Source organism: Macrobrachium rosenbergii, chromosome 47 (assembly GCF_040412425.1).
Source record: "Macrobrachium rosenbergii isolate ZJJX-2024 chromosome 47, ASM4041242v1, whole genome shotgun sequence".
In the NCBI taxonomy this organism is placed as follows: Eukaryota; Metazoa; Arthropoda; class Malacostraca; order Decapoda; family Palaemonidae; genus Macrobrachium; species Macrobrachium rosenbergii.
Genome location: NC_089787.1, coordinates 20,477,828 through 20,505,752, shown reverse-complemented (window position 1 = coordinate 20,505,752; position 27,925 = coordinate 20,477,828). Strand labels below are relative to the sequence as shown.

The 27,925-nt window shown below is 38.4% G+C and overlaps 1 protein-coding gene across 3 annotated transcripts; it reads left to right on the top strand.

Moving 5' to 3' along the window:
* The first annotated feature begins 1,811 nt into the window (after positions 1–1,811).
* LOC136830588 (gastrula zinc finger protein XlCGF7.1-like) lies at positions 1,812–27,453 on the top strand. Of its 3 annotated transcripts, XM_067090128.1 has the most exons (7): positions 1,841–1,887; positions 4,896–4,998; positions 12,151–12,431; positions 16,866–17,048; positions 18,223–18,351; positions 20,878–21,030; positions 24,145–27,453. In XM_067090128.1, the coding sequence occupies exons 3-7, from the start codon at positions 12,360–12,362 to the stop codon at positions 24,286–24,288; spliced, it is 681 nt and encodes a 226-aa protein (XP_066946229.1). In that variant the 5' UTR covers positions 1,841–1,887; positions 4,896–4,998; positions 12,151–12,359; the 3' UTR covers positions 24,289–27,453. The 3 variants fall into 3 exon arrangements, with proteins under 3 accessions (XP_066946228.1, XP_066946229.1, XP_066946230.1); XM_067090129.1 differs by lacking the exons at positions 1,841–1,887; positions 4,896–4,998 and having other exon boundaries at positions 12,253–12,418; XM_067090127.1 differs by lacking the exons at positions 12,151–12,431; positions 16,866–17,048; positions 18,223–18,351; positions 20,878–21,030; positions 24,145–27,453 and having other exon boundaries at positions 1,812–1,887; positions 4,896–6,678.
* The last annotated feature ends 472 nt before the right edge of the window (positions 27,454–27,925 follow it).

Sequence of the window (27,925 nt, the reverse complement as noted above, 5' to 3'; positions counted from 1 at the left end):
TTCGAAGTTTATAGCTCTCAACATAGTTGTTTGTTTGCCTTTAAAGTGTAGATATATTTTTGAACCAGAATTATTGTTTTTATGCATTAGTGGGTTGTGATTAATGAACTCTTTGATGCCCCTTAAATGTAGGGCACTATAAGCCTGAGTGTAGTTAAACTTAGTTTGAATGCCATGTTCTACAGGAATGTGTTTTGATGCATTTTACTACGAATGCCTGTCTCTAACATTTGTTTAAAAAAAGATTAACTGCAGTTTTATATCTTGTTGGTATTATTTAGATGGCAGTCAATTTGTATTCATAAATTCCCTGATGTCTTCACTATATGCGCCCCTGAATTATTCTTTGTCACTTTTAATATTAGGCCTTTTAAGAAATTTTTTTTACCTCTGCCTTATTCATACAATGGGTGAAAATTTTTCAAGTATATATATATATATATATATATATATATATATATATATATATATATATATATATATATATATATATATGTCTTTTACTGTAATACTACAGTATAATATGAAGATCAAAAAGGCCCATAAAACACTATTTGAACGTTGCAACCATATATTTCGGCTACTTCCTTCTGTGCCCCTGTTCACTGGTAAAATGTGGACAGATGAAATGTTACAAGGGTTTATATATACAAAGCATATATAGGTGTGGCATTAAATCTCCGCTGGTATGCAGGTGACCGTTTCCTAAGAAGGAGGAGAATAATAAACAACGTTCAAATAGTGTTTTTTGGGCCTTTTTATCTTCATATATAAAATATATATGTACTTGAAGTTTTTCCAGGAATTGTAGATTTTGACAGGGTATTGTGCCTGTACAAGAATGTTGATCTGTAACCCTGTCTGGTTATAAGCAGCAATGCATATATATTGACCAGAATCTATGACCAACATCAGGTCCTTTATTAGTTGCTTATTAATATTTTTTCATGCCCCATCGACAGATAGGACATATCAGAATTTCAAACCCATTAATTATATTTAGCCGTAAGCTTCAAGCCACCGAGAATCCCCTTCCAGAAACAAATCTGTAAGTGGAAAGGAAATAAACTGCTATGTAAATGAAGCATCGAATCGAAAACTATAATAAATAGGTAATTTTTTATTCTAAATTGTGTATTTTAACTAACCCATAATATAAATTATAATTTGTTAAATACTGAGGACATTTTCTTGAATAGTGCTGTGAACGTTGTATTCCTCTGCCCGAACGTGGGAGCGGATCGGCCATGGCGTGGAAGGGGTCCCAGAGGAATGATGACTTTATTTTCTTATTTTTTTCTTTCTTTCCAAGTCTTGTCATTATCAGCCTCTTCCTCCCTTCCATTTTATGCATCCTTCTCTCTATATTTTCCTCTCTGTCATTCCTCTTCTATCTCTTCTTCATTCTACTTTTCTTTTCTTTTTTTCTTAACTTTCCTCATCATCTTTTATTATTATTATGTTCCTTTCTTTGATATATATATATATATATATATATATATATATATATATATATATATATATATATATATATATGAAGAATGGAGATAATAATTTTAGATAAAAGAACAAATTTACAACAATAATATTTGCATCGGTGACGCATTCACTAATCAGAGCAGGAACAAATAAACTGTACATTAATTTTTAAATCTTAAACATATTTTTCCTGTACAAGAAAAAGAATGAAATAAAGGTAAGAAAAGGACAAGAAAAGGGAAGAGTAAAGATAGGAATAGGAGAATGAGAAAAACAATTTAATATTGTTAAGTTACTTGGAAACTGGGCCATGAAGAAGAGCCGTTACAAAGGTAACAATTTAACCTTCAACTTACGTGATTGTTTATATTTACGACTGAAGACTACGCTGATTGTATTATTTATAAAGTGAGAAATGCGATTGTTACTTTAAATTCACAATCTGATACATTTAAGTGGATTTTAGGTAGAATTAAGGTCCTTTTAGGGTGAAATGAGGGTATCCTATTTTGGCTGATAAATATACGTAGTATATTTATTTTAATTTTTTTTTTAATTTATGGATTTTATTCATTACTTTAATAATTTTATGTATTTTTCTGTATCCAAAAATGTGGCCCACGTACCCACAGGTCATATATGCCATATTAGTAGCTAAGGGTATGGTGGGTCATGCCCTAGACATGAATCTAGGTCATGTGTGCCAATTGGGGTACGACCCATTGACCTGACCCGTTTAGGGGGAGTCGATGTGGGAAAAGGGGTCACGTGGTCTGGTCTAGCATACCCCTTACCCCTAGAAGGCATTCCAGTTGGAATGGGACCTAACCTGACTCGCCTTGACCTAACCTAACCCTAGCCGTTGTACCCTTACCTGACCCTGGGGTGGGGTATTATATCCCCTTGGACCGTCTCCCCAAGGGTAAAATTGGAGACTGGGATTCCAGTTGGAATATGACCTAACCTGACCTGGCCTGGGGTAACCTAAGGGTAAAATTGGAGACTAACCAGTTGGAAGCCATTGTACCCTTACCTGGCCCCGGGTCCAGTTGGAATGTGGGGCAGCCATTGTTTACCCCCTGGGAACCCTCTCCCCAAGGGTAAAATTGGAGACTGGGATTCCAGTTGGAATGTGACCTAACCTAACCCCAGCCATTGTACCCTTACCTGGCCCTGGGGTGGGGCATCATTTCCCCCTGGACCCTCTCCCCAAGGGTAAAATTTGAGACTACTACGGCCCTCTGGTTTTAAAAACTATTGGTTTAAGTGCAAATTGGGCACCCTATCAAGTGGCCCCTGTAGGCTTTACCTCCTGAATAATAATAGTAATAAAATTGTTTTTCAGGAAATATTTGTTCGTTGCTTAACAGAGTAGCCTCATAACCTTTGCTCCTGGGGTCTGGCCTTGTGATAACCAAGCCCCAATAGCATAGCCTACATTTGAACATTTGCAAGGTATGCCACAGCAAGTGGTAATCCCAGATAAGTGTCTAGCCTAAGCTAAATTGCACTCTACACAACAAAGAAATTTATCCAAAAATGCAACACATATCAATAAGTAGCTTACCAAATGGACATCAGGATAATGTAGCTAATAGCTGGGAAGACTTTCAAATTGAGGAATTTCTGTATTTTTGAGGAATTTCTGTATTTTTAAGGACTTTCAGAGATAGCATAACCTCGCTGCTGTGTTATTTAGAATGATTATGACCTTTTTACTTTTGCTCACAGCTGGGGGTTGGGATAATGAAAGTGTGTCCCTGGCCATTGACCTGAATGTTTGTGGATTTTATCTCAAAACTTTGATTTCGATTTTCTTTTAAAAGGTTATTTGCATCATTCTAAGTCAGTCCTTGGATACTTGAGAACATTTTTAGTGTTTGTAAAGTATAGACTGTAGAATTTAGATGTCAGCGTATGGTAGCTTTTGAATTCCTAGCTCGCATTCATGAAAGTTGGGTATTTGAGGGCGAATGGCTACAAACCTATTGCCCTGTAGGAAATAAATCCACAAAAATTTTGGTACTATGGAAGTATATGTAATAACCAAGGAAATTGGGTTAATGTGGCAGCATCCAATGAAGATGATTACGAATGTTGAAAGCCTGTTTTCTGATAGTGGATAACACATATCCCTGTTCAGTACAGAGCACACAGTTATTCAAAACCCTGTACTGACTGTTCCAATGGTTTGTTTTTCGTTGACTTTAATTTTCTTATTCATCTTTTGTATATATCATACTTTGTCCCTATAACATGTTTTCAATTTTCTCCTCGTGTGTCACTTTTCAAAGTGTTTTCTTTTTCCTCTGTTTCCATTCATCCCAGATCTTTCTCTTTGTCTTCCCTCTGACCCTGAAGCCTCCCACCTTTTCACCTTGTGTACAAATATTCCCGTTAATTTCCCTTTGTACATCTTGATGTCATTCACACCAACTTGGGGTGAATAGTACATGATGCAGTTGGTGTCTGTGGGCGCCAGGGGAGTTGGAAGACTCGGACTTACTTGGATGAGAACTGTGAGATAGGAAGTCGGGGATGATTGGAGATTTGAGAAAGATAAATCACAGGAAAGATATGATTGGCAGAATTTCAGAGGCCCTTTGCGTTGCAGAACATTAAGAGGTAGTGAATGATGATAACGACATTTTGATTGCACCAACGTTTCTCTCTGTATGCATTACATAGTGTGAGTTTAAAACTTCAAGTTCCAACCCACTACTTGGTCGTGGTCCTTAGTCAAGGTCTATATGTGTATAGTACATGCTTTATTCAACTGCCCCAGCGTACTTTTGTATGTTGTAATTGATGAATTTAAAAGCGCGAAGTAAATGGAATGTTCCCTTATTTCTTTCCGCTTCGCTTTATTTCATTCTGCGCGCTGTATTTATGTATCTCTTTTCTGACGTTGCATCACATTTCTGCTGGGTTTATTATGCCCCCTGCCATTTCCCCACATAGGTAATCAGTTCTTCACATTTTTCTCTGTCCATAAGATAAGTATTCATACTGGATAATGAGGAATCCAAATCTGAGTCAGATTTGTAAAATTCAATTCTCTCCTTCTTCTTCTTCTTGGGTGTTTCGATCTTTTATATTCTGTAGCTAGCAGTGGTTACAGTCAGGGTCCCAACTAGAACAACTGTTTCCATAGAGCTTGTTAACCCTTTGAGATTCAAAACAGTATCTAAGGAGCATTTGTCTAACTTTGTACCCTGTTGACATTTTTATAGCCTTTCCATTTTTTAATGTACTGTACTACAATAAATCGGTGGTACATTAGTCAGCATCACAATTTTAGTATGTAAAATAATGTAATTTTCTTGAAAAGTTCAGCACAAACTTCTGAATGAAACTTTATTTTGTTCGCTTTTCAACTATGTTAGTTAATTGTCCATTGCATTATCTTATTGCAGATTTTCCTCGACTCCCCAAACCAGCGGTCGTCAGAATCTGGCATCAAGATTTTGGAGATTTCTGAAGACTGCTCTATACTAGTGATAAACAGTGAATGTAAATGTGAGTTACCGTTGCGTGTTCAGTTTACGAAGACAGTGAATTATTGTGCCATTCCTTTACAACTTCTTAAATGAAATTGGTCTCAGAAGAATAGATGCCAGTATCAGTGCCGAAATGAGGTTGGATTGGATGCTATTTTTGTATTTCATTTGCAATATGTATGTTCTTAGGAAATGGTTTTAAAGAATTTTAGTATGTGATACTTTGACATTTAATAGTTTTATGTTATGTAGAACAGTTATCCATGTCATTCTTGTTTACCGTGATGTCCTCAAAGACTGCTTAAGGGAAATTCCAGTATGTCCTGAACCTTTCACAGGTAATATTATGTAATTTAATTGGTTTCCATAATTATAGAAGGAATCTCATGTTAGCTGTTGAATTTTGAACAGAGCAGATAAGAAGTGGACCTAGTTTTTAATGTAGCATTCTATCTTGTAACGTGTGATATCCTTGGATGTGAGGTGATTGTCTGACTTTCAACCTGTGAAAGCAGTACTGTGTAAAAGTTAGAGCATATGAGGACGAAAAGCTAAAATGGATTTAGAACATTCCATAGAGTTTCCCATGAAAAGTGAGATCGAGGATCCGTTATCACTGTCGCCAGTCAGTCATGAAAACAGGGATTCGGTCGGCTGTAGCGCAGCCACGGACGATTCCTCTTGGTCTTTGGGCCCGTTCGTTCAAGTCAAGACGGAGCCGCCAGAGATATACTACAGTTCCGACAGTGACGTGAAGTATTCCTGTAAAATTGAACCCGGAGTGAGCGAAGAAGATTCTGTAGGTTGGAAAAAGGAAGGCGATAAAGAAAGAAGAGTTAAGAGGATTAGTCGTACGGGGGAAAAGCTCTACAAGTGTGCCGATTGCGGGAAGGCATTTTCGAAGAAGAGCCACCTGACGGCCCACGAGAGGATTCATACGGGAGAGAGGCTGTTCATGTGCAGCGAGTGCGGGAAGACGTTCACCCAGAAAGCGACGCTGACTTACCACATGAGGATTCATGCGGGAGAGAGGCCGTTCACGTGCACCGAGTGCGGGAAGGCCTTCTCGCGGAAGAGTGACCTCACGATCCACCTAAGGATTCATACTGGGGAGAAGCCGTTCGCGTGCAGCGAGTGCGGGAAGGCGTTTTCCAAGAAGGGCGACGTCACCATCCACATGAGAATCCACGCGGGGGAGAAGCCGTTCGTGTGCAGGGACTGCGGGAAAACGTTCTCCCAGAAGAGCAACCTTAAATCCCACACCAGAATCCACACTGGGAGAAGCCTTTCTCGTGCGCCGAGTGCGAGAAGGCATTTTCTCAGAAGAGGGACCTCGTGCTCCATAGGAGGGTTCACACGGGCGAGAGCCCTTTCAAGTGCACCGATTGCGGGAAGGCATTTTTGCAGAAAGTTCTGCTCACGAAGCATATGGGGACTCACGGTGGAGGGAAGCCCCTGGAAAGGCAGAAGGGTATATTTTCAGAAAAATGATCTTGCTAAGTGAGTTAGGCTGAACCCAAGGCTTTCGGCTGAGGACTACGGAGAAAAGCACAGCTCCGGGGCATTAACCCACAGTGCTCGGTAACTCCATACAGTACCAATCTGTGATGCACAAAAAACACAATGAAATCACAGCAGCTTAAGGCGCAAGTATCAACACACTGCTAATCAATGTAAGCTGCTAGTATTATTATTATTATTTTTATTATTATTATTATTATTATTGTAAAATTAGGAAAAAGACCTTTTGTAATACAGGTTTTGTTAAACAAAATGGCAGTTTCAACAGCATGTATATTATATAGTAAACGCTCAATTCGTCTTATCAGTTGCATTTCTTGCGCTGGCCTGGTTGCAAGCAATTGTCCGATATTCACATCCGGTGCCTTAGTGATGTGTAGGAGGTAGTTCTCGACACCCCACGAGAACTACCTCCTACACATCACTCAACCACCAGAAATGAATATCGGACAATTGCTTGCAACCATGCCAGCGCAAGAAAAGCAATTGGTAGGACGAATTGAGCGTTTACTATATAAAATAAATGCTGTTGAAACTGCCGTTTTGCTTAACAAAACCTATTATTATTATTATTATTATTATTATTATTATTATTATTATTATTATTATTATTATTATTAACCAAAGGGGCCACTGACCTGAAATTCAAGCTTCCAAAGAATATGGCGTTCATTAGAAAGAGGTAAAAAAGAAAAAATAAATTAACAAATTAATAAATAAATGATAAAAGTAGTAGCAGTGTATGGGATAAGTTGAAAGAATTTTCACAAAGAAATTTATCAACTGATGGTTTGAGATTTTGAGAGAGAAAAAATCAGAAAAATGAGAAAATCCGGTTGAAATGGTTACAAACTTTTTTGAGGAATGCTTCTCAAAAATTGCAGGAATTGTTGCAAGTCAGTGTCGCAAGAAGCTTTTCAGTTGCATTGCTGAGAGAGAAAGAGATCATGTCATATGGTATAATTATGCACAAGTCAGATAAGATACAAGTCAGTGACCATAGCCTATTGCTCAGAGTGGAAAAATTTCCTATTAGACAGAAGTGAGGGAAACTTTTTTCTTAGTGACATTGAAGTCTCAGAATGAACAAAGCTAATTTTATAATAAGTACGACTTCTGTCAGACAGAAACCAGTGCTTTGACATATCGTTTGACTCGCCCAGTATTTTTCTGGATCAAAATTTTCAGTAGACAAAACTGAACTCCATTTTGTAACTTCTTTCTCACTCTTCTTGCAAAGATATGTCTGTAAATCTTGAGAATTGCCTATTTTAGAATGATTTAGTGTTTGGGTAATGCCATTTCCATCAAGAAACACAGCGACAGTGTAGCCCTTCAGTGGGTCATTTTTCTCTGGGATTGGATCGCATGAATACTGAGGTTCCAGTGCAATTTACCTCAGTCAGGTTCTCCCGAGGTGTTCCATAGTCTTACGATGTTCCCAATCAGTGACTCAGGAAAGCGTCCTTGAAAATATCAGTTAAAATGATCTTGCTTCCTCTTACCAGTCAATATTCAGGTATGCCACATACCAGTGAAGTATATTTTTTAGCTTTTCATTCATACCATATTCTGCCTTTTGATTCATGTTCCCTTTTACCCAGACTCCATCGTAAAAGACCTAGCTTGGTGGGTTCGGTATCTGTGCGGCAGCTGGGATTCATTCGCTGTCCCTCCCCTTACAAGTTTCGTTGATGATTGGCAGAAAGGAAATACTACTGCTTTCAAAAGCATATCATTGATTTTACAAGATTCCAAATGCCTTGCTGTAGTTCTTCTTGTCGCTCGTTGATGTTTCTAAAAATATTATGTTTATACTTGCCTCAAGTTATCAATATGGTCTGTGTTGTCTACAGAAGATTTTATTCTTACTAAAGTTGCATAATACAAAGTCCATGCTTTGGCTATGTCAGTCATTTTTAAGCAGACCACACCAAAGATTGTGTTGTTGAACGTTTTACCAACCTAGATTACATGACAGTGTGTCCAAATGTTGGTTGATGATGTAACCCATTTGATACACCTCTTTCTTACTTCCTGTTTCAGTTATTTTTCCCACTTTGAAAAGACATCTGGCACTTGTAAAGTAAGAGTTTGGCGTTTGAAAGAATACTTAATATTTTAAAGTAAATCTTAAACCATCTCACCTCAACTCCTTGTGTGAAGTTTTAATGAGTCTGTCCTTTTGATTATTAGATCAACAGGTTGTAGCAAGATTGTGATTTAGGCCTGTGAGACTTGAATTTAAGTTTTTTTTTTCTCTTGCCCAAGTAACAGATAAAAAAATGTTAAAGACAGTAGTATTTCTCTCAGATATTTTTACATAGGCTCAGGTTTCAGTGACGCTAAGTCTCACGTACATTTTTTGGTTTAGTGTATCAGTCAGATTTTTGGAACATTTATGCATTTTACCATGGTAGTTTTTACTTTAAGCAGGTGTTGGTAAATGGATAAGGTTATAGAGAGAATTTACAGTAAATTATTTTATACCCACGTTTGTGTTTCATTCGCGTATCATTCCTGTCAACTTTTTTTCCATTTTGTTCGTCTTCCTAAGTTTGGGACAATGTAACATTGGCAGTCCAAGAATAAATATTGAAGAGGAAAATTGTGAGGAATGAGCCTGGTAACATTGGCAGTCCAAAAATAAATATTGAAAAGAAAGATTGTGAGCAACGGAGCCTTGACCCTCCACGGCCAAATAAGGGTCAGCGTAAAGGGAGTCGTATTGTTTGGCAACGTAATCCTCTGCAGTACATGTGTGTTGCAGCTATTGCCAGGTGGATGAGGAGAATATTGTTTCCTTATCGTGTTCCATAATAAGTAAGCAACGCACTGACATTTATCTTCAGCTTTGAGCTTGGAGTTTCAAGACCTGGTATGCTGATATGAATAGTGATGTGTTGTATCAGAAGTTTTATGTACCCCTGCTGTCAACACAATGGTTTAATTGCAATAAAACGTTCTCTTTACATAGAGGCATTGAAATGTAAGAAAAAGTCTTCAAATTTTACTGTTTAAATTTTTGAACGTTTTGTAGATAATATAACTTTTTCTTGTTGTATATCAACAGTCCAAACCTCAATGTAACTCAAATTAAGTTATTATCTCTTCAGTGACAGTTGTTTCAATGAGAAATACTAGTTCTTTGTTGGACGAGTCGGTAGAGTTTTCGGCTAGCACTCTGCTAGACCCGAGTTCGAGTCTCCGGCCTGCCGATGAAGAATTAGAGGAATTTATTTCTGGTGGTAGAAATTCATTTCTCAGTATAATGTGGTTCAGATTCCACAGTCAGCTGTAGGTCCCGTTGCTAGGTAACGAATGTGGTTCTTGGCCACGTAAAATAAGTCTAATCCTTCGGGCCAGGCCTAGGAGAGCTGTTAATCAGCTCAGTGGTCTGGTTAAACTAAGGTATACTTACTTTTAATGAGGAATACTGAGTTTGTCAATGAGGCCATGTGGGAATTATTATAAGAATTTACAGATGTAAATGAAGTTTAAAAAGCAAGTTGATTGTTGTTGGCTATCTTCTAAGTACCCAGGCTGGAGGACAGCACCCAGAAAACTGAGCAAAGGTAAGCTTAGGATTTCCAGTTTATTATCAGAAATCACCCCTTACATACGACGTAACAGCGAATGACACTGAAAGTCTGTCTCAAGGATGTTAGAGGGAATGGGAGGTTGAAGTTGAGTTATCCACCTGTCTAATATGAGAGATTGCCTGTCCTCCTCCTATCGCTGTCCCCAGGGAATGTGAGTTTTCCCTTGGTTATTGCAAATCTCCAGGGTCCTGTCATTAAAATCATGTGGATGTCTGTGTTTTAAAAGCTGTTGGTATTTATAAGGTTCTTCTCTCATAAGCACTGTTTTTATGATAAATACTTTGCTATTGGGAATACTCTTGTATGGTCAAATTGTTACTCTTTTAAGTCAGCAGGAAATTACATTATTATAAATGGCATTTTATATTAAACAGCAGGAATAGTAAGCTAACAAACTTTCTTTTTAGCATTATTTTTAACATTGAAAGCTATTTGTATACAGTAATTGGGTCTCTGAAAATTTAATTATGTCAGTCATTCATACAAAAGTATAAGTTTTTAGTTCAGATTGTGCTGCTAAGGCAAATAGATCTTGTTTTGAAATTTAGAAGGAAAGCCTTGGGTTTCCATGGAAATCGTTCATTTTCGTAACTGGTTCTTGTAGTGTAATTCTTCACTGTTGGACCAAAAATTTATTCAAACAGCATTTATTTACTGTGCTAAGATGGGTATTTGATATATGATTACTATGATGCACAATAATTTTCAGAAAAGATTGATTTCTTAAAGTGACAAATAAAGAGGTTGTCACGCTGCCAGTGTTGAGGGTTACTATTGTAAAATGCAGAAGAAGGGTAAATTTAGAGCCTCGATGGCTCGGTCGGTAGAGCAGCAGACTCGGACTTCATAAGAGGTCTGTGTCGCGGGTTCAAATCCGCAGCCGACCGGTCAGAGGGGCGGACGCTTTGCTATCCGTGTAGACACCCCGGGATTATGTATGTAATCAACAGATAGGTTTGCTGAAAGCAAATGGGTGTTACAGACTAATACACACACAGACAAAGCCATTCCAACATCTAAAAACATAACAAGATGCCTCACACGTCTCGAACTGTCGGCCTAACCGCTCATGTCTCCTTGCTGCTGGGAGAAAGAGAGCTGGGGACTTGGCACGATACATATACACGTGCTACCAGGGTCTAAGCAATGTAAGGCAGGGCAGCCGATTGAGGCAACGGCCTACCCCAATGCCAAATCAAGGTCCTTCAAAAGAAGGCATCGTGCTTACCCCATATGAAAAATGAGAAAAAGCATGTTAAACGAAGAAGGGTAAATTTAAATCGTTGTGAAAGAATTTAGGAGAAGCGAGAGAGAGCTTTGAAGCACCTATTCATGATAGCCAGAGGAATAAACTAACATGAAATTTACTTCATTTACTGATTTGTCAAGGCTATAAGTCTCAAGATCTTTGCAATGTCTTTTCTAGTCAAGTACTCAATCTTATATTTATATCTTAATTAAGTTCTAAAAGTACAAGGCAGGTCGAGATGAATAGGCTATATGTCTAAGATCTTATTAATCTGTTCTTTTTAGTTCATTCCTTTCACTGCCCAACGAAACTTCATATATACATTTGTGTAATTTGTCAGTGCTGTAGGTCTTCTAAGATCATTGTAATGTGTCACTTCTAATTAATTACTTCATCTTATTTTATATTTATACTTTTATCTTTCATTTCTAATAGATTATGTCATATTGTTATAGTTATATATATTTATCTTTCAATTATAATTAAGTTCACCATCCTATGTTATATTTATATTTTCACCTCTCATTTCTAATTACATCATCTTATATTTATTTGTATTTTCGTCTTTCATTTCTAATTAATTACATCATCTTACATTATATTTATTAGAGTTCACCATCCTATGTTATATTTTCACCTTTCTAATTACATCATCTTATATTTATTTATATAGCTTTCATTTCTAATTAATTACATCATCTTACATTATATTTATATATATTTCCACCCTTTATTTGAATAAAATACATCATCTTATGGTATATATCATTATATTTTCATCTTCCACGCTTTCTAAAAGCATAAGTTACGACGAAATGAGGAGCCGATACACAGGAGCCGCACCTTGATTACTACTAACATGAGCTGGACGCTGATTGGCCGACGATCCAACTCGGTCGCTGATTGGCTGGCCGTCTGTTACTGAGGGCGACAGGGTCCGCTGACTGGCAAGATCAGGAACTCTCAGAGCGAAAACTTCGAAGAAAAATCCCGATTTATTTCCCAAAAATGGCCGCGACGACGAAGAGGATCGAGCTCTTCTACGACGTGATATCCCCCTACACCTGGTACGCCTTTGAGGTGAGGGGCTCAATGGGTTTTTAATGGGTTTCTCTGCCAGATTTTGGGGGTTAGAAGACGACCAACCGGTTGGTGCTGGGATGACGGAGATTGGTCTGAAATGATTAATGTCTTTTTTTTTATATAAAATGGTTTGTTTTTTTTTACAGGAGGGATTTTTCTTCGCCGTTGGTAGGAGGGAAGGTTGAGGGATATCCTCAACCCTCCCCGTCACTTCCCCCCCCCCTGAGAGGGGGGCGTATTTTTCTGTATTGTTTTATAAGCTGCCGATACGTATTATGAAATTTTAAACTGTATTTTTTTAAATTAACTTCATTCTCGATATTTTGAGCCCCATTAACACCATGTGCAAATGATAAATAAATTCACCGAATTACGACTTGTAAGGCAAGACCGCACTCCCCCTCCCCCTTCCATAGCCAATAGGGCAAAAGGTAGTTCTTTACAAAACCCCTTAATATGTACAGTAACTTAACACAACCGCCTAACCTAACCTAGGGCGCCGTGTCTCGGCCTAGCGCGGGGGGCTTTCACCCCTGCGACCCCCTTAAGGGCACAATCCAACACATCAAACAAACCCCAAATATTGATGCGGATAATATGTACAGTAACTTAACACAACCACCTAACCTAACCTAGGGCGCCGTGCCTCGGCCTAGCGGGGGGGAGGGGGGGCTTTCACCCCCCTGCGACCCCCCCCCCTTAAGGGCACACCCCAACACATCAAACAAACCCCAAATATTGATGCGGACCTTTTGTAAAGAATTACGGGGCAAAATTATAACCAATTGACACCCCGAGGTTACGTTAGGTTGGTATTTTGGTAGTTTTTCAGAAGACTCCAGCCAGCCGTTTCGGAAGGTTCCCGCTAGCCACTTTTGCATGAAAAACCATTTTGGGGTTTTCATGGAAACATGGCTAGGGCACTAAAGGAACCTAAAAATGCCAACCTAACGTACCCTAGGGGTGTTTACCGGTTACAATTTTGCCGTATTAGGTATGGAGGGGGGTTAAATGGGGGGGCCGGTATTGTCTTGCCTTATAAGTCGTAATTTGATTATTTGGTAATTCTAAGTGTTGGCGCCGTGCTTTTTACCTTGGAAACTGGTTTTTTCTACACTTTTAGGGCTTCTGATACTGGCGGTGCATTTGTTTGCTGTCGGCCAAATGGAATGTCCCTTCGCCGTGTTTAGTACTGGGCCGGGGGTGGCGGTACCCATACGTTAACAAGTTATTGCACTTGCCGGACGGGATATGAACCGTTCGAAACAGACGTCGCAGTGCTCTGTCTTGTGAAGATCGCGTGTGGAAACCCCTTGTTGGATGGACTTCAGGGGTTAATTGCAGGTTAATCACATTCGTGCGACAAAGATTGAAGGTAAATCCATAATTAGCAACCAAAAAAACTGTAGAAAAAGTCAAGTTAGAAGGAAATCGTCCCCGCGGAGCTACTACTCAGTTCTACCGATTATTTTTCTCTGTTATTTAGCGTTTGCGAAGGTCATGTATTGAGTTGAATTTTTTTTGTTTTGATGTGTTTTACCCAAGAAAAATATGAATTATAATGTGGGAGATGGCTGGAGTCTTCCGAAAAATAACCCAAGCAGGGCCTTAGAGAATAACAGGTCGGCAAAAAATAAAACGTCATCCCCTTTACCAACAGCCCCAAAAGTATGGGGAAAACCAGTTTCCAAGGCACCAAACAGTCCGGAGGAGTTACGAACTCATAAAATAAACGAGGAAAAAACCACCTCTTGATATGCTAATAAACCGTAAAGCACCAACAAACTTACATAAAGGACTTCGAGCCTATTTCTGGGGAGTAGAGTGCGTTTTGTCGCACCTGAATGCTTTTTTCTGTAAATCCAGTCTCCACTCACTACAGCACGAGGGCTAAAACACTGTGTTTATAAAAGGCTGTTATCTTGACACAGCTGAATTAACATCTCGTAATTGCCGCAACAATATACGTTACATTCCCAGTAATTGACACAACAGTTCTCGCAAGTAACGGGCAGAGAGTGGCGAGTTTTAGGCTCCGAGGAGTGAGAAGTTTATGGCAAGGACTCAGCCACTGTACTAAAACGAAATACGCAGTTATTGAGATTTTCAAAACGTAGGCCTACGACTGAGATAAGGCTGGTGGTGGGTCCGGAGAAGAGGGCTTGGGGTAAATGACATCATCGAGAAAAGGAGGGAAAGGTGTTTGTATAAGAATCTACGAACGAAAGCAGGAAACTTTCTGAGCGGTAATGCATGACGAGTCAGAAAGTTGTAACGCGCACTGAACGTTACACCAACCAAAAAGAAAGTTTTGTATAGGTTATCATAAAAACATAACCGACCTAAAACAGTTGGCCGCATTTATTAAATGAGGGTGTTTATAGAAACGGTAAAATGTAGGTTATTTTACTAACCTAACCTAGCAGGCTGCATTACCTGACCGCCTTTGCTGAGAACATAAATTATAGGTTATCACAGTAACTAAACCAACCTAACCTAATCTAGTAGGCCACGTTACCTGGCCTGGGGGGCTTAAATAGGCAGGGGTCGATTATATTTTGATCTTTAGCCAGAAACAGGAAGTAATATGAATTTAATTTTCATTAGCCATATATTTTAGTATTTGACGATGAATTTTTGGGTTTAATAGCCTCTTTGCTCATGTATTCCTGGTTTACTGCATGAGTGATGATTTATAAGACCTAATGATGTCACTGGGACATTTAATTGAAGGTAAATGATAAGACTACCATAATGATTAGTTTTGTCATCCCATGAACTATTACGATATCCAGTAAAAAAAAAAAAAAAGATTCCTCAAATCCAGCAAACTTTAATTTCTTTTAATATCTAACTTTCTCCTCAAATACAGAGAGAGAGAGAGAGAGAGAGAGAGAGAGAGAGAGAGAGAGAGAGAGAGAGAGAGAGAGAGAGAGAGAGAGTAAACCATGATCTATGACAGGTTTTCAAGTCTCATTGTGAACATCAAAATACAATTGCAATATTTTTTTATTCTTCTTTAAAGGATTGTTATCCCTTTTATTTTGGAAATGATTTTGTTACCTAACCTCACTGGCAATATTGTTTGTTATTACAAACGCTGTCAGACAAAGTTGATGTTGGAAACATCTTCATATTTTTCACGTTCGACCAAGTTGACGAAGGTGACATTAGGCCCTGTTCAACATAATGCATTGCAGCATTCACTTCTCGTTTAGCTTTATTAGAACAATATGTTTTAACTTTAAAGCTTAAAGAAATGTAGAATTAATGTTATTTAGTGAAGTATTTAAGGATTTTTTTCACTGCAGTAAAACGTCATGAAGACGTCAGCAACTTGCGACATATATATCACAAACAGGTTGAAAACAAGTCAGTGACCGTAAGTGGAGAACGAACCTTTAGTCAATACCGCATAACCTTATGAAGCACTGTTACGACTACCAATAAGTTAATGACTTGTATTAAACCTGTTTATGAAATTATGTGATTAGTTACCGACGTCTGTTTACGACATGTTTCACTGTAGTTTGGACTCACCTTTACTCTATCCTGTAAGAAGCCTGACTACAGAAATTTGGGTTAAGTTAACTTGCTAGTAGTTTGTTAACATTCTTTGGGAATCATCGTAAATGCTAGCTTTGAACACTTGAATGCTAACTTTCTGAGTAAATCCATTCATACAGTTAGACGTAGGACTTGGGGTCACGCTACGCCATGTGGTACATCCTCTCATTTATTTCCAAGCTTTCTTTATTGTCGTGTACATCCGTCCATCTCTCTCTTTTCACTGCCTTAAGTGCTGAATGGCTGAAAATATCCCAGTGCTTGTCTGTAAAACTTCACTGTCATGATTCATGGATTTTTGCAATGAAAAACTGACAACGAGAAATTTGATAAGTCCCCTTTCTCCTTACACAACTACTAGTGGGCGTTTCTCTCCCCCTTCCCCCCTCCCCCTACATACCAAAGAGTGTTACAAGTGAGATTGAGGTACAGAGATGATGCCTAATACTAACTAAACTAACCTAGAGTACCATGTCCTGTTTGACTGATCTTTGAATAAGGTGAACACTTATCGTTAGAATTACAGACTACTTTAATTTCTGATGTCACTAGTTCGTTATTTAGTCTGTTACTCAACTTGCAGTTTCTAAAACACTTTGAAGCCAGATTCTGTCAGACCGCTAGCATGGTTCCCATTAGACAAGCTTTAGAGGTGACATTCTCCTTTCCAATTGAAGTTTATTCCATTCACATTATAGACGCTCCATCTCTTTGTTTCACTCCTTGATAGGATGGGTTCTATAAATGACTGTGGGGTTATTAAGTACTGTACTTGAAATAATACTGTAATACCCCACTACAGAATATTTTTAAATTCTTTTCCTTGTAAAACATACAGTTCCTCACGACGGTTGAATTTTTCAGGTTCTGATGCGGTACAAGACGCACTGGAACGTTTCGGTCGAGCTCAAACCTTTCCTTCTCGGAGCCATCATGAAAGGGTCTGGAAACACACCACCAGCTTTTGTGCCCAACAAGGGGAAGTACATGATGAAAGATATACCTCGCTTATCCAGGTACTTCAACGTGCCTCTGAAGTTGCTCTCGGTACGTATATAGAATAATCTTTTCTTTAGTTGATGGGCAATATACACAGAGGCATAAGTTTGTGGTTAGGTCTAATGCAGTGGTTCTCAACCTGGGGGCCGCGCCCCCCTAAGGGGGCGTCAGCAATTTCCAGGGGAGGCGCGAGACCTAGGGAAAATTAAAAAATTCTGGAATTATATTCGTTATTTTCTTAACAAGAGTGAGGAACTAATATTCAGAAGTTTATAAAAAAAATGCAAAAGTATCGCCTTTTAACGTTAGTTTCCTGTAGTCTGCCATTCTCGTCAGACTCACTAGGCTTACCATTATTTTGTAATTCTTTACCTCCCTCCCAATCCCGCGAAACCCCTTCTCTTTCTCTTTTTTTCATTTTCCTCTTAATCTGGGGGGGAATTTTACTCATAGATGCAAGGGGGGCGTGGAAGGAAGGACCAACTCTTAGAGGGGGCGTGGTAATAAAAAGGTTGAGAACCACTGGTCTAATGGCCGAGGAGTTAAAAGAGTATTTCAAAGAAAGTGTCGCTTTAAATTCAGCTGATTTTTTGGGTCTCAGTGGGAATTTCTCAAGTGGGTATACTGCAGTATTTTAGACTGCTAAAACCAAGAATGAATGCCAGTATAATAATACATTTTATTGTTGGCCAATGATAAAGTAACATAATTTTGAGAAGCTGTAGTAGTATGAAACGTGATAGGTAAATGTTTTCTGTATTACTGTTTTTCTGTGGACTTCAGAATAGTACAGCAGTTGAATTTCGAAACAATGCGTTCCCCTGGCTTCAGAGGCCTTTCGTGTTCATTTACATAAGAAACAAAAATCTGAGTGGAAACAAAATGCTTACAATACTGTCACGTGGACATCAAATAATTGACTCATTTCAGCCACGAACAAGCACACTGAAGCCTCCCCCTCAAGTGGATTGGACTGTGCTGAAAGAGACTGAAGCTTTAACTGTACTTAGTGTAACTTCTGACTCGCATCTTACTTTTGAGAAACATCTAATGAAAGTGTCAGCCAGTGCTGTGCGAAAGTTAGGCCTCATATTTATAACAGTATAATCAGTGCAACCTGATTCGTCTCTTTTCGCACAAATGTTAAAGGAATTTCACATATCTTCTGTGCATAGTTGAAGGAATGATTTTTAATTTACATTACTTTCTTTGCGCCTTACAGGACCCTGGCAAGAGTATGTTTGAAAGGGGGTCGCTCGTCCCAAATCGTTTCTTGACGGCCACGGATTTGTTGTATCCTGACCACCTCGAAGGAGTAACTCGCGCCATCTGGATGGAGCTTTGGAACAAGGTTAGTTTGGGAATGGAGTAGCGTGTCATTCTCGCCTTTAAGTTCTGCTAAGCACAAGTGGTAAAAGTATTCATGCAACTGTTTATGGCATGTGGGCTATCTCTGAAGTCTGTTCCTTCTACACCACATGGTAACCATGCAATCAGTGTTCCTGAAGCTTGGGCTGTTTTCTGGGCTCTGTATCATTGTCTTACAGTTTTGGATTACAAGATCTGTTACTTGAGAATGTACTTAGCCACACGTTCCTTTTGTGCCATACTTGACTTTGTGGAGGTACTTGAGCTCGTTCCTTCCTCTTATCAGTGGAGGAAGGATGGGTGGCCCTTTTAAAGCAATAAGTACTCTTTACCTGATATGAATTTTGAGATCACTATGGGATCGACTTATGAATAATCATTGTTTTCCTGCAGTTTAGCCTCATATCCCACTGACTGCACCACATATTATAATCCATAACTGTAGTAAGGTCTTCATAACACACCATTCAGTCTAATCACGCCAAAATTAAAGACTAAACTCAACAAACTTCCAAAGAGAAGCCCCATCGACAGCTCTGATTTGGTGATTGTGCAAAATTATGACAGGTGTCAAGAACATTGCTTCCAACGCACAAGTTTCAAAGTTAACCGGTAACAGCCTTGTTTGTCCTGAAGGCAAAGTTAGCGTTAAATTCAGTTTGTCCAAGTCTGGATTCCTCGCCTTAATCAGGGTTACGTTTAATGTAGTTCAAATGCATCACAAGTACGTAGTCATTATCTGCAGATGTACTGGGTGTCAGGAAGCACAAATCTATATTTGAGGAACATATATAAAGGCTTCAAGGTGAACTCTTTCATCGTCACCTTAATAGAAGCCAGTGATCGTCACAATCAGCATGTAGAACACTTTAGAACAGGCACAGTATTGGATAATTTCAAAAATGTTCAAATAATGAAAACGGTTCTTAAGGGTTTGGAAGAGGAGACTCTAGAATTCCTTTGTAAAAATAATGGAAGAAACCTCATTTGAATCTAATCCACCCCAGCTGTCAATGTTTGAATGTTTGCTCGTGAGTGGCTTAGGAAAGGGCAGGTCATTGCACTGTCGCAGTGTCGTAGAGGCCAAACGTATATGCATGATCAGTGCCTATAACCCCTCTCCATCCAAACATGGACTAGGGAGAACCGTGCGGTGGATACTGGTGACTTGCCACGTAGACTTACGGACTCCCCTAGCGTACAGGGATGGTAAGGTGGCGTTGCCAAAGTAAGATCTATCAAGTCATGAATGGAGCTCCAACGAGAGAGAGAGAGAGAGAGAGGGAGTGTGTCCCACTGAGCTACCACAATCTTTTTCATATATAGCCTCCTTGGAATACGAAGGAAACTTAGTAAGAGGTACCTCAGGATGACAAGTAAGAAAAATGACCTCCACTGGAGACTGGTTATCCTCAAATGCCCTGTGAATAAGCCCATCATTGCCATAAGCCATGGTTACTAGGCATCCATCAATAGCAAATAAGAGGTGAATAATAAATGAACAAGATTCAGAAATGGAGGTTGTACTCGAGTTGTTCCCTTTAATCCTATTTTCAAATTAACACTAATGTCATTTCTTTCAGCAAGTTTGTGGACACCATTGCTTCCTTGAAACTTTTAACTAATCTCTGGTAAATCAGCTAGATGCAGTTTCTTCTTTTTAGTATACCATAAATATGAATCACAAACCAAAGTTGAGTATTTGTCAGAATTTTAATTTATTGCATCGTGTGAAATGAGGTGTCTTTTGTGATGGGAGCATAGTTCAGTCTCTCTGCAGGGTGAGAATTAGCTTTGATTACAGAAGCTTTTGTAGCTTTCAGTCATATTCTGCTATGCTTCCAGATAGCTTGAGATGTAAACATTTTTTCACTCGTGGTACTAGAATTATAAAGATCGACTGAGACGCCCATTGCTTTGTAGGCTTCATTAACATCTGGAGATGTTTCAGAGATTGTGTGAATGACGTACAGATCGGTAATACCAGACGCAAGCCAGTATTTCAGGAACTTTTTAAAAAAATTTGGTAGGTGATTGCTCCTTAAAGGTGACAGAGAATTCAGACGAGATTCTTGGCAAGAACGTCAGTGATGTATACGCAGATATATGACAGGCATTCATGGGAAAGCTAAATTATACAAAATCAGTTAATTTAGATTTGTAATTTATAGAACTTTTTGGTTTGTACACCTTTTATACAGCTTTGTTTTAGTTGTAAAAGAGATTCTTTGCAGAATAAGTAAATTGCAATTTTTAAGTAATTCTAGTGTTTTCTGTGGTTGTATTTAAAAAAAAAAATTACCAAAACAAAAATAACTACTGCATGTTTTTGCTTGGGCTTATAGCATATAAAAAGGGTTTAGATGTTACGAATTTACCATTAATGATTCCCTGACCTGCATTCAAACAGACCCAGTCTCTGCCTTGATAGTAGGCTGGGTCCAGCGCACTTCCGTTAATTTCTATGCTGCAACGCAGTTTTCACAGCATTTCATTTTTATCTCCACAGGATGAAGACATAACGTCTGCGCCCGTACTGGAACGCGCAGGGAAGGCTGGAGGCCTGAGTGATGAGCAGCTGAAGAAAATCCTTGGTCACATGACTGAGCAAGTGACGAAAGACAGGTTGAAGGCCTACTCCAACCTTGCATTGGAGTATGGGGTATGTCCTGCTTTTAATTTTTAAGGCAATTTTTTGATATAGTACTGTATAGGCAGTCCCTAGGTTACGACGGGTAGGGCTTACAACATTCCGAGGTTATGACGCTTTTCAAATATATTCATCAGAAATTATTTCCCAGTTTACGACACACGTTCCAGGGTTACGACGCGTTGTACGCCGATCCGACGGAAGAAATATGGCTCCAAAATGGCGGCATAGTCAAAATTTGGAGGTTTTTTCTTGAAAAACTCAATAAAAATGCAGTTTGCATTGTTTTCAATACACCCAGAACATAAAAAGTAAGGTTTTCTTAGGATTTTTGATGATTTTCAACGATTTTTCGGTTTACGACGATTTTCGGCTTAGGACGCAGCGTAAGAACGGAACCCCCATCATAAACCGGCGACTGCCTGTATTGCTATATATTGCCTTACTTCGTAAATTGTATTACTTTCTTAACATTGCAGTGCATTAGTAGGTGTAATCAGGACGTCTTTAAAGTGTTGAGTACTTCAACATTGTAGGTACCACTGGTGTCTTGTTTAACACTGCATGAATTCCCATCATTTGTAGGTCTTCATTTATACCCTTTTTTTTCCATGAATTTTTGGGCCTTCCTAAAGTTTCTCATCATTCTACTTCCATATCACAGCATTTAAGGAAGATCTATTTACTACCTCACCCTTACCATGAATCTTAGCATTCTGTTGTCACAATTTCTGTCATTTTGTCTCTGCTGTAGAGAAGTGCGGGCGTCATGCATGCTTCTTACGTCTTTGATCTGGTTACTGATGGATACCAGTATGCAATTTACCATTAGTCCGGCCATCTTCGACCTCATGCCAGCTGTTTTAACGACTTTTCTTTCTGCCCTCGTGATATCTGCTTCACAACCCTGTTTGTCCGTTACGGAATAGAAACGTTTTACTTTTTGTAACCTACCTTTACACTACAATATATTGCTCCATATCTCTTTCCCCAATTTGCACTAATTATACATTTTAAGTATGGTATAAAATTCTCCTAATCAGACATGCATTGCAGACTTGAGCATTCCTTGCAACAGTCTGTTACATATGACTTACGGTACGGAGTTCACCCCACACATTTTCCACGGCCATGTGGCCTCTTTCCAGACTGTGCTTTTTCACTTCCCTCTCAGTCACCGTAAATTATTTTTTCCTCTTCTGATTTTTAGTTTCCTCCTCTCTCTTCTACCTTCCGTCCTTAAAAATTTCCAAATGCCATTCCTCTGATTCCGTCGTTAACGCTAGTTCCTCGTTGGGCGAGTCGGTAGAGTTGTCGCTAGTCTCCGGCGGCTAATGCCGAATTTATTTCAGCCTGGAATTTATTTCTGGTGATAGAAATTCATTTCCTAGAATGTGGTTGGTCTAAGCCGGTCCTGTTGCTAATGTAAGAATTAGAGGAGTTTATTTCTGGCGATAGAAATTCATTTCTTGCTATAATGTGGTTCTGATTCCACAACAAGCTGTAGGTCCCGTTGCTAGGTAGCCAATTGGTTCTTAGCCACGTAAAAATAAGTCTATTCCTTTGGGCCAGCCCTAGGAGAGCTGTCAATCAGCTCAGTGGTCTGGTAAAGCTAAGGTATACTACTATAATCATTGACACTAGATCGTTGCATAAAGTAGTTCTGAGAGGCATCCCTCTGTGCGTTACTTTGTAGTCTCCTACTTTACTCTAATAAACAGGAACAGGATATTGGCAGATCTTTGTTGGACACCAGAATTTATCCTTGTGATACACCTGAGTCTTTCCAACTACTTTCTGTCTTTGTAAGGTACATGTATGTCAGATGCCTTTCAAAATCCACAAATACATTGTATAATCTTTTCATCTTTGCTTGATACTTTCCCATAGTTGCCTCATTAAAGAAGACTACCTCTGTTACAGACTTCCCTGCCATTAGGCCTAACTGACCTTTATCAGTTTAAAGTTATTTTAACCTTTCCTTCAGCACTTTTTCCAGGTTTTTATAGTAAGATGAAGTGTTATCAATCCTTCATAATTTCCTTTGCTTATTATCAATATTGTCCTAGTTTTCCAATTCTTCTGGTCGTATCCCTTCATTTTTCAGGCTTGCATATAACCATTAATGGTTAGCTCATAAATAACTGGCTCTCCAATTACTTTCAGTGTATTTCTGGTTAATCCTGGTGGTCCTATGGCACATTAAACATCCTAAGCAAATCGGAACAAGTTTTTTAATAACTCCAGAATAGCAATATTCTTATAGATTTCTCTTTGTAGAATGGAAGGCCATGATTTTATTTTTTTTTTAACGTACTGGTCATAGCTTTTTTTTTCGAAGATGTCAGAGAAATGAGTATTTAGTAAAAGTAATAATTATATTGCTTGCAAGATTCCAGCAGAAATGCATAGAAAGTCTTGGAAAAAGAGTTGAAGGCCTAGACCAGACAAGAATTCAAGCAGGAAATTGCACAAGGTGGGAAATTGTGGCATGAATCCATTTCCCGTCCACCTTTACACTGGAAAGTCCGACATGAGAACATCAGTGGTGTTTTGTTGTAATGCTCTTTTTTAAATTTACTTTGTCAAACAGAAGTTTGTAGATTCTGGTCATGAAGCTTGTATGATTAGTCTTGACTTAGTGAAGCTTTTGACCTTGTTAATCAGGAGGCCCTCGTTTTCAAACTTAAGACAAATGGGAGTTGATAGACTGTTGCTTAGGACAGGATTATTATTGAATTTTTAAGTAACGGATTGCAAAAAGTAGTAGTGGTTTTTATTTTCTGTAACTTCTTTCAAATGAACAAATTATTTGGGAGCTTGAATTTCAAGCCAGTGGTCCCTGTAAGCATATTCCCATATTAGTAGGGGCTTTTCCTCTGAATAGTAATAATAATAAAATAATATTAAGAATAATAAGAAAAATGACAACATTCCAGGCAATATAGCTTGAATACGATAAGAATTAGTATTTTGCAAACAAATTTCTTGAATGTTTCATAATGTACTGAGGATAACATATTCCAAATATACATATGTTCAGAAAATAAGCTCCTTCACAGAACTCAGATATTATTGCTTATATCTACAATTTCGTTGCAGTAAAGAATATTTTCCACTTTCCAGGCCTTCGGCTCCCCAACAATTGTGGCTCACGCAGGAGGCAAACCGATGATGTTCTTTGGCTCCGATCGATTTCCAGTCTTGGCCAACGAAATTGGGGAGAAGTGGCTGGGCCCCGATCCAGATAATCAGAAGTCGCTGTTGTAGACCCACTCCCACTCCCCTTCTTCTTTAAAAATGTGGCATTGCTTACAAAGAAGGGCGTAAATTAGAGGCAGATGTCTGCAGGTGCCTCATGGTAAAAGATAGGTCTTGTAGTCATGTAAGAGTTGTTTAGGTATTTGGGAGTTATTGTAGATATTTTTGGGTCGTCCATCTTGTAGATTTGAAAAGGTGTGAAGTTTGTTCTTTTAACTAACACTTTAGATGATTCTTTTGGTGGAAAAGTCCTCTGTAGATGTTGGGACACTTAATGATAGAGTATTTTTGGTGTTGAATTTTCTTTGCTAGGTAACCAATTGGTTCTCAGCCACGTAAAATAAGTCTAACCCTTCGGGCCAGCCCTAGGAGAGCTGTTAATCAGCTCGGTGGTCTGGTTAAACTAAGGTATACATAACTTTATGTAAGGATATTTTAACAGCAGTCACAAGTATTTGAATAGTTAACTTTCCCCTTTGTAGAAAAATCTTACCCTTGAACATTCAGTTTTATGAGAGGGGAAATAAGAGTCCTTTTATTATCTTTACAAGAAGGAGCAGCTTAGAAAGTAAGTCGTAGTTTTTGTAGATCGAAGAAGAAGAAAACTCAGTTTGGTCTGGCTGTATGTGGTAATGAGAAACTTAGTAACCTCATAAGATTCTTACTACCAGATGTCTTTTTTAGCTTTGGCACAAGATAATATAGTTTTAAAAAACTCTAACATAACTGTTGGTTTTAGATATTGTTTACTAACATTACTGCCCCAGTCCTAAGCATGGACCTGTTGAAGGATAGTAGAAAGGATTGCTGTCAAGGTTGACCCTATGAGCATTTTAAGCAAATGTTAAAGAACTATAAAAAAAATAATTTTTTGGGGATTTTGGGAATGAAGTTGCAAGAGCTTTGAGTTGGAAGTGTCGTCAGTGATTTTAAGCAGCTCTTCAACCAATTGTACTGAGTATTTCAGCTCTTGGTTGAAAGGGATGATTGTAAACAGGGCTGAAACCCATAACCACTGTTTATAGAGATGGAAAACAAACAGTTGATCTTATGAGCTGTATGTAATGGTAAAGTTTGACTACAGGATTGACCGACAATTCGGTTCCTCATGACTTGGGAAACTTCCCACGAGTGTGTTGATTACTTCATGGCTGAAAATCCCATTCTGCTCCAGTTCTTCCCAAATTTCTTCAATGGGTCAAAATGTTCATCCAGACCTTGACTGCATCTCGCTTTATTAGAGTTAGGAGATCATCGGTTTTCATAAATTATTTGTTTACGGACATTTCTGGGCTTTACTTGATCTATGAGAACTATAAACTTTAAGGGCATTGGAACGCACGCATGACCATTGGACACATTTTAAAATCCAGAGTGTATTGTACAAACCTAACATTCAGGGAATACTTTGTCACTTTTTGAAATCCCTACTACAGGCAATCTTTGGTTATCGGTAGGGGTTCCGTTCTGACGGCGTGACGATAAGCAAAAATCGCAGATGACCGAAAATCAGCGCTTATCGGCACCGATAACCGGAGGTCGGTGCCTCTGTTAGGTATGTATCGGCGCCAATACCTGATTATCGGCGTCGAAAAGTAGAAATCGGTGATTTTTGGCGCTAGACAAGCGCTGTAATACTGAATCGCCAATAACCAAGCCCACTGATAACCGGGGTACAAAGTATGTCAAACAAACGTCCACTCATCCTCCGTCTGTGAGTTCTAGTTAAAGCAAAAAAATTTTTATTTCTATGAATGGTTATTAAAGTTCTTTCTGTTGCCTTAAATGAAACACGCAGATTACACCGAGTGGATTTGTGTATTGTCTTCCAGCTTCCAGTCGTAACATGTGTATTCTAGTGAACACATTAAGCCTCTTGTCAAATGGGCTAGGACACGTTACATAACAATGAAACGAGTTACGACTGCGTTCCCACTGTCATCCATTGCGCATTCATCGTTAATGAGACTGTTTAACCAGACAACTGTCAGGTTTTTTATACTTGTATGATGATGGAAATGCAGGTGAAAAAAAGAGAGAGAGAGAGATCAAAGGAAATAACTAATAATTTGTGTTTTGACAGAACAAAAATGTTAAAATAGTTCTAACTTCTCATCATACCTTCAGCACTGAAATAAAGAACAAAACCCAATAGAATTGTCATTTAGACACATCAGAATCTATGCCGAGAGCTTGCAAGAGCACATTCAGCGCTCACCCTCAGTCTTGACAATGAAAGAAGGGCAGACTATTATAATCACTTTCGTCCAGGTTTTCGTATGTCTGGACGTCAAAGACACAGTTGGATTTTGTTCTTCATAATGTTAATTTTAGCAATGGTTAGTATTTTATTTTATGCAGTTTGGGAATAAGTTATAATTGTAAAATCAGTTGAAGATAGATTTAGGTACATAATCTTTGTACTTCTTGTTCTTTCATAGATGCTTTTTGAATACAGTTTAAAGATACGCTGTGCCATATTTACCAGATACGGACAGATATATATACACTGAGATTTTCACAAATATATTATACAGTGCTCACTTTATATATAAGGCTGAAGAATGAATTAAACAATGCAATTTACAGTAAACCCCCCCCCCCGTATTCGCGGTCTCACTATTCACAGACTCACATACTCACTGATTCCTCTGTGGAACGTATCTACTCATTATTCGCAGAAAATTTACCCATTCGCGGTATTTTTCACTGAGAAATATTCACTAATTACTGTATTTTCATATCATTTTCATGATTAAGTGCACTTTTTGTGATAAAACTATTTAAATACTCAGGTATAAACATTTTTACAGGATTTTTCTTGTGTTTAACTATCAAAATTGGCAGTTCTAAGTGTTTTTAGAAGGGTTTTAAGTATTCGGGGATTTTAGCTATTCGTGGGGGGGATGCGGTATGCATCCCCCACGAATACGGGGGTTTTACTGTATATATATATATAAGGCTGAAAAATGAATTAAACAATGCAATTTATATATATAAGGCTGAAAAATGAATTAAACAATGCAATTTATATATATAAGGCTGTACAATGAATTCAACAATGCAATTTATACTCGGGATTTTATATATTTTTATATGAAATTTGATGGAAAAACTATTATTTCTTTGAAAAGTATTGTGGTGCTTAGATGATATTAAAATGAATAACTATTATTAATCTTTTTCTGTTAATTTTCCCTTATACTGGTACTATTCAAGATATCAGGTAAGATGTACCATCATTTTGTATATATTTCTATTGTCGTATTTGCATTTTTTATTTGGTAAAATGGATTGCCATCTTTAGTCCACATTAGGTTGCAGCAGGAAGGTTTTTTATTGACTGAGAGCTGGAACTGACAACTGGAACAGGTCACTTGGAGGAGCTGGACAACTTGAAAGAAAAGTTGAAATTTATCTAGCCAGGGACTAAAGGGATGAAGCAACAATCTCCTTAGGTACTCTTTATATACACACAAGAAAGACTACATGCATTATCTGGCTTGATTTTTGATGTTGCAGTTCGACTAGGGTGACGCGCTGTTCCGTTTTGAGTTGGCGCTGAAGAAGCTTTTGGTGGAATCAGAAAAATACCAGGAGGTATGAAAGTGAATCAGTTAATGAGAATAACTTCAGAAGTATTGGA

Excerpts from the sequence above, each read along its gene's own strand:
- LOC136830588 (XM_067090127.1), top strand. The coding sequence starts at position 5,536 with ATGGATTTAGAACATTCCATAGAGTTTCCCATGAAAAGTGAGATCGAG.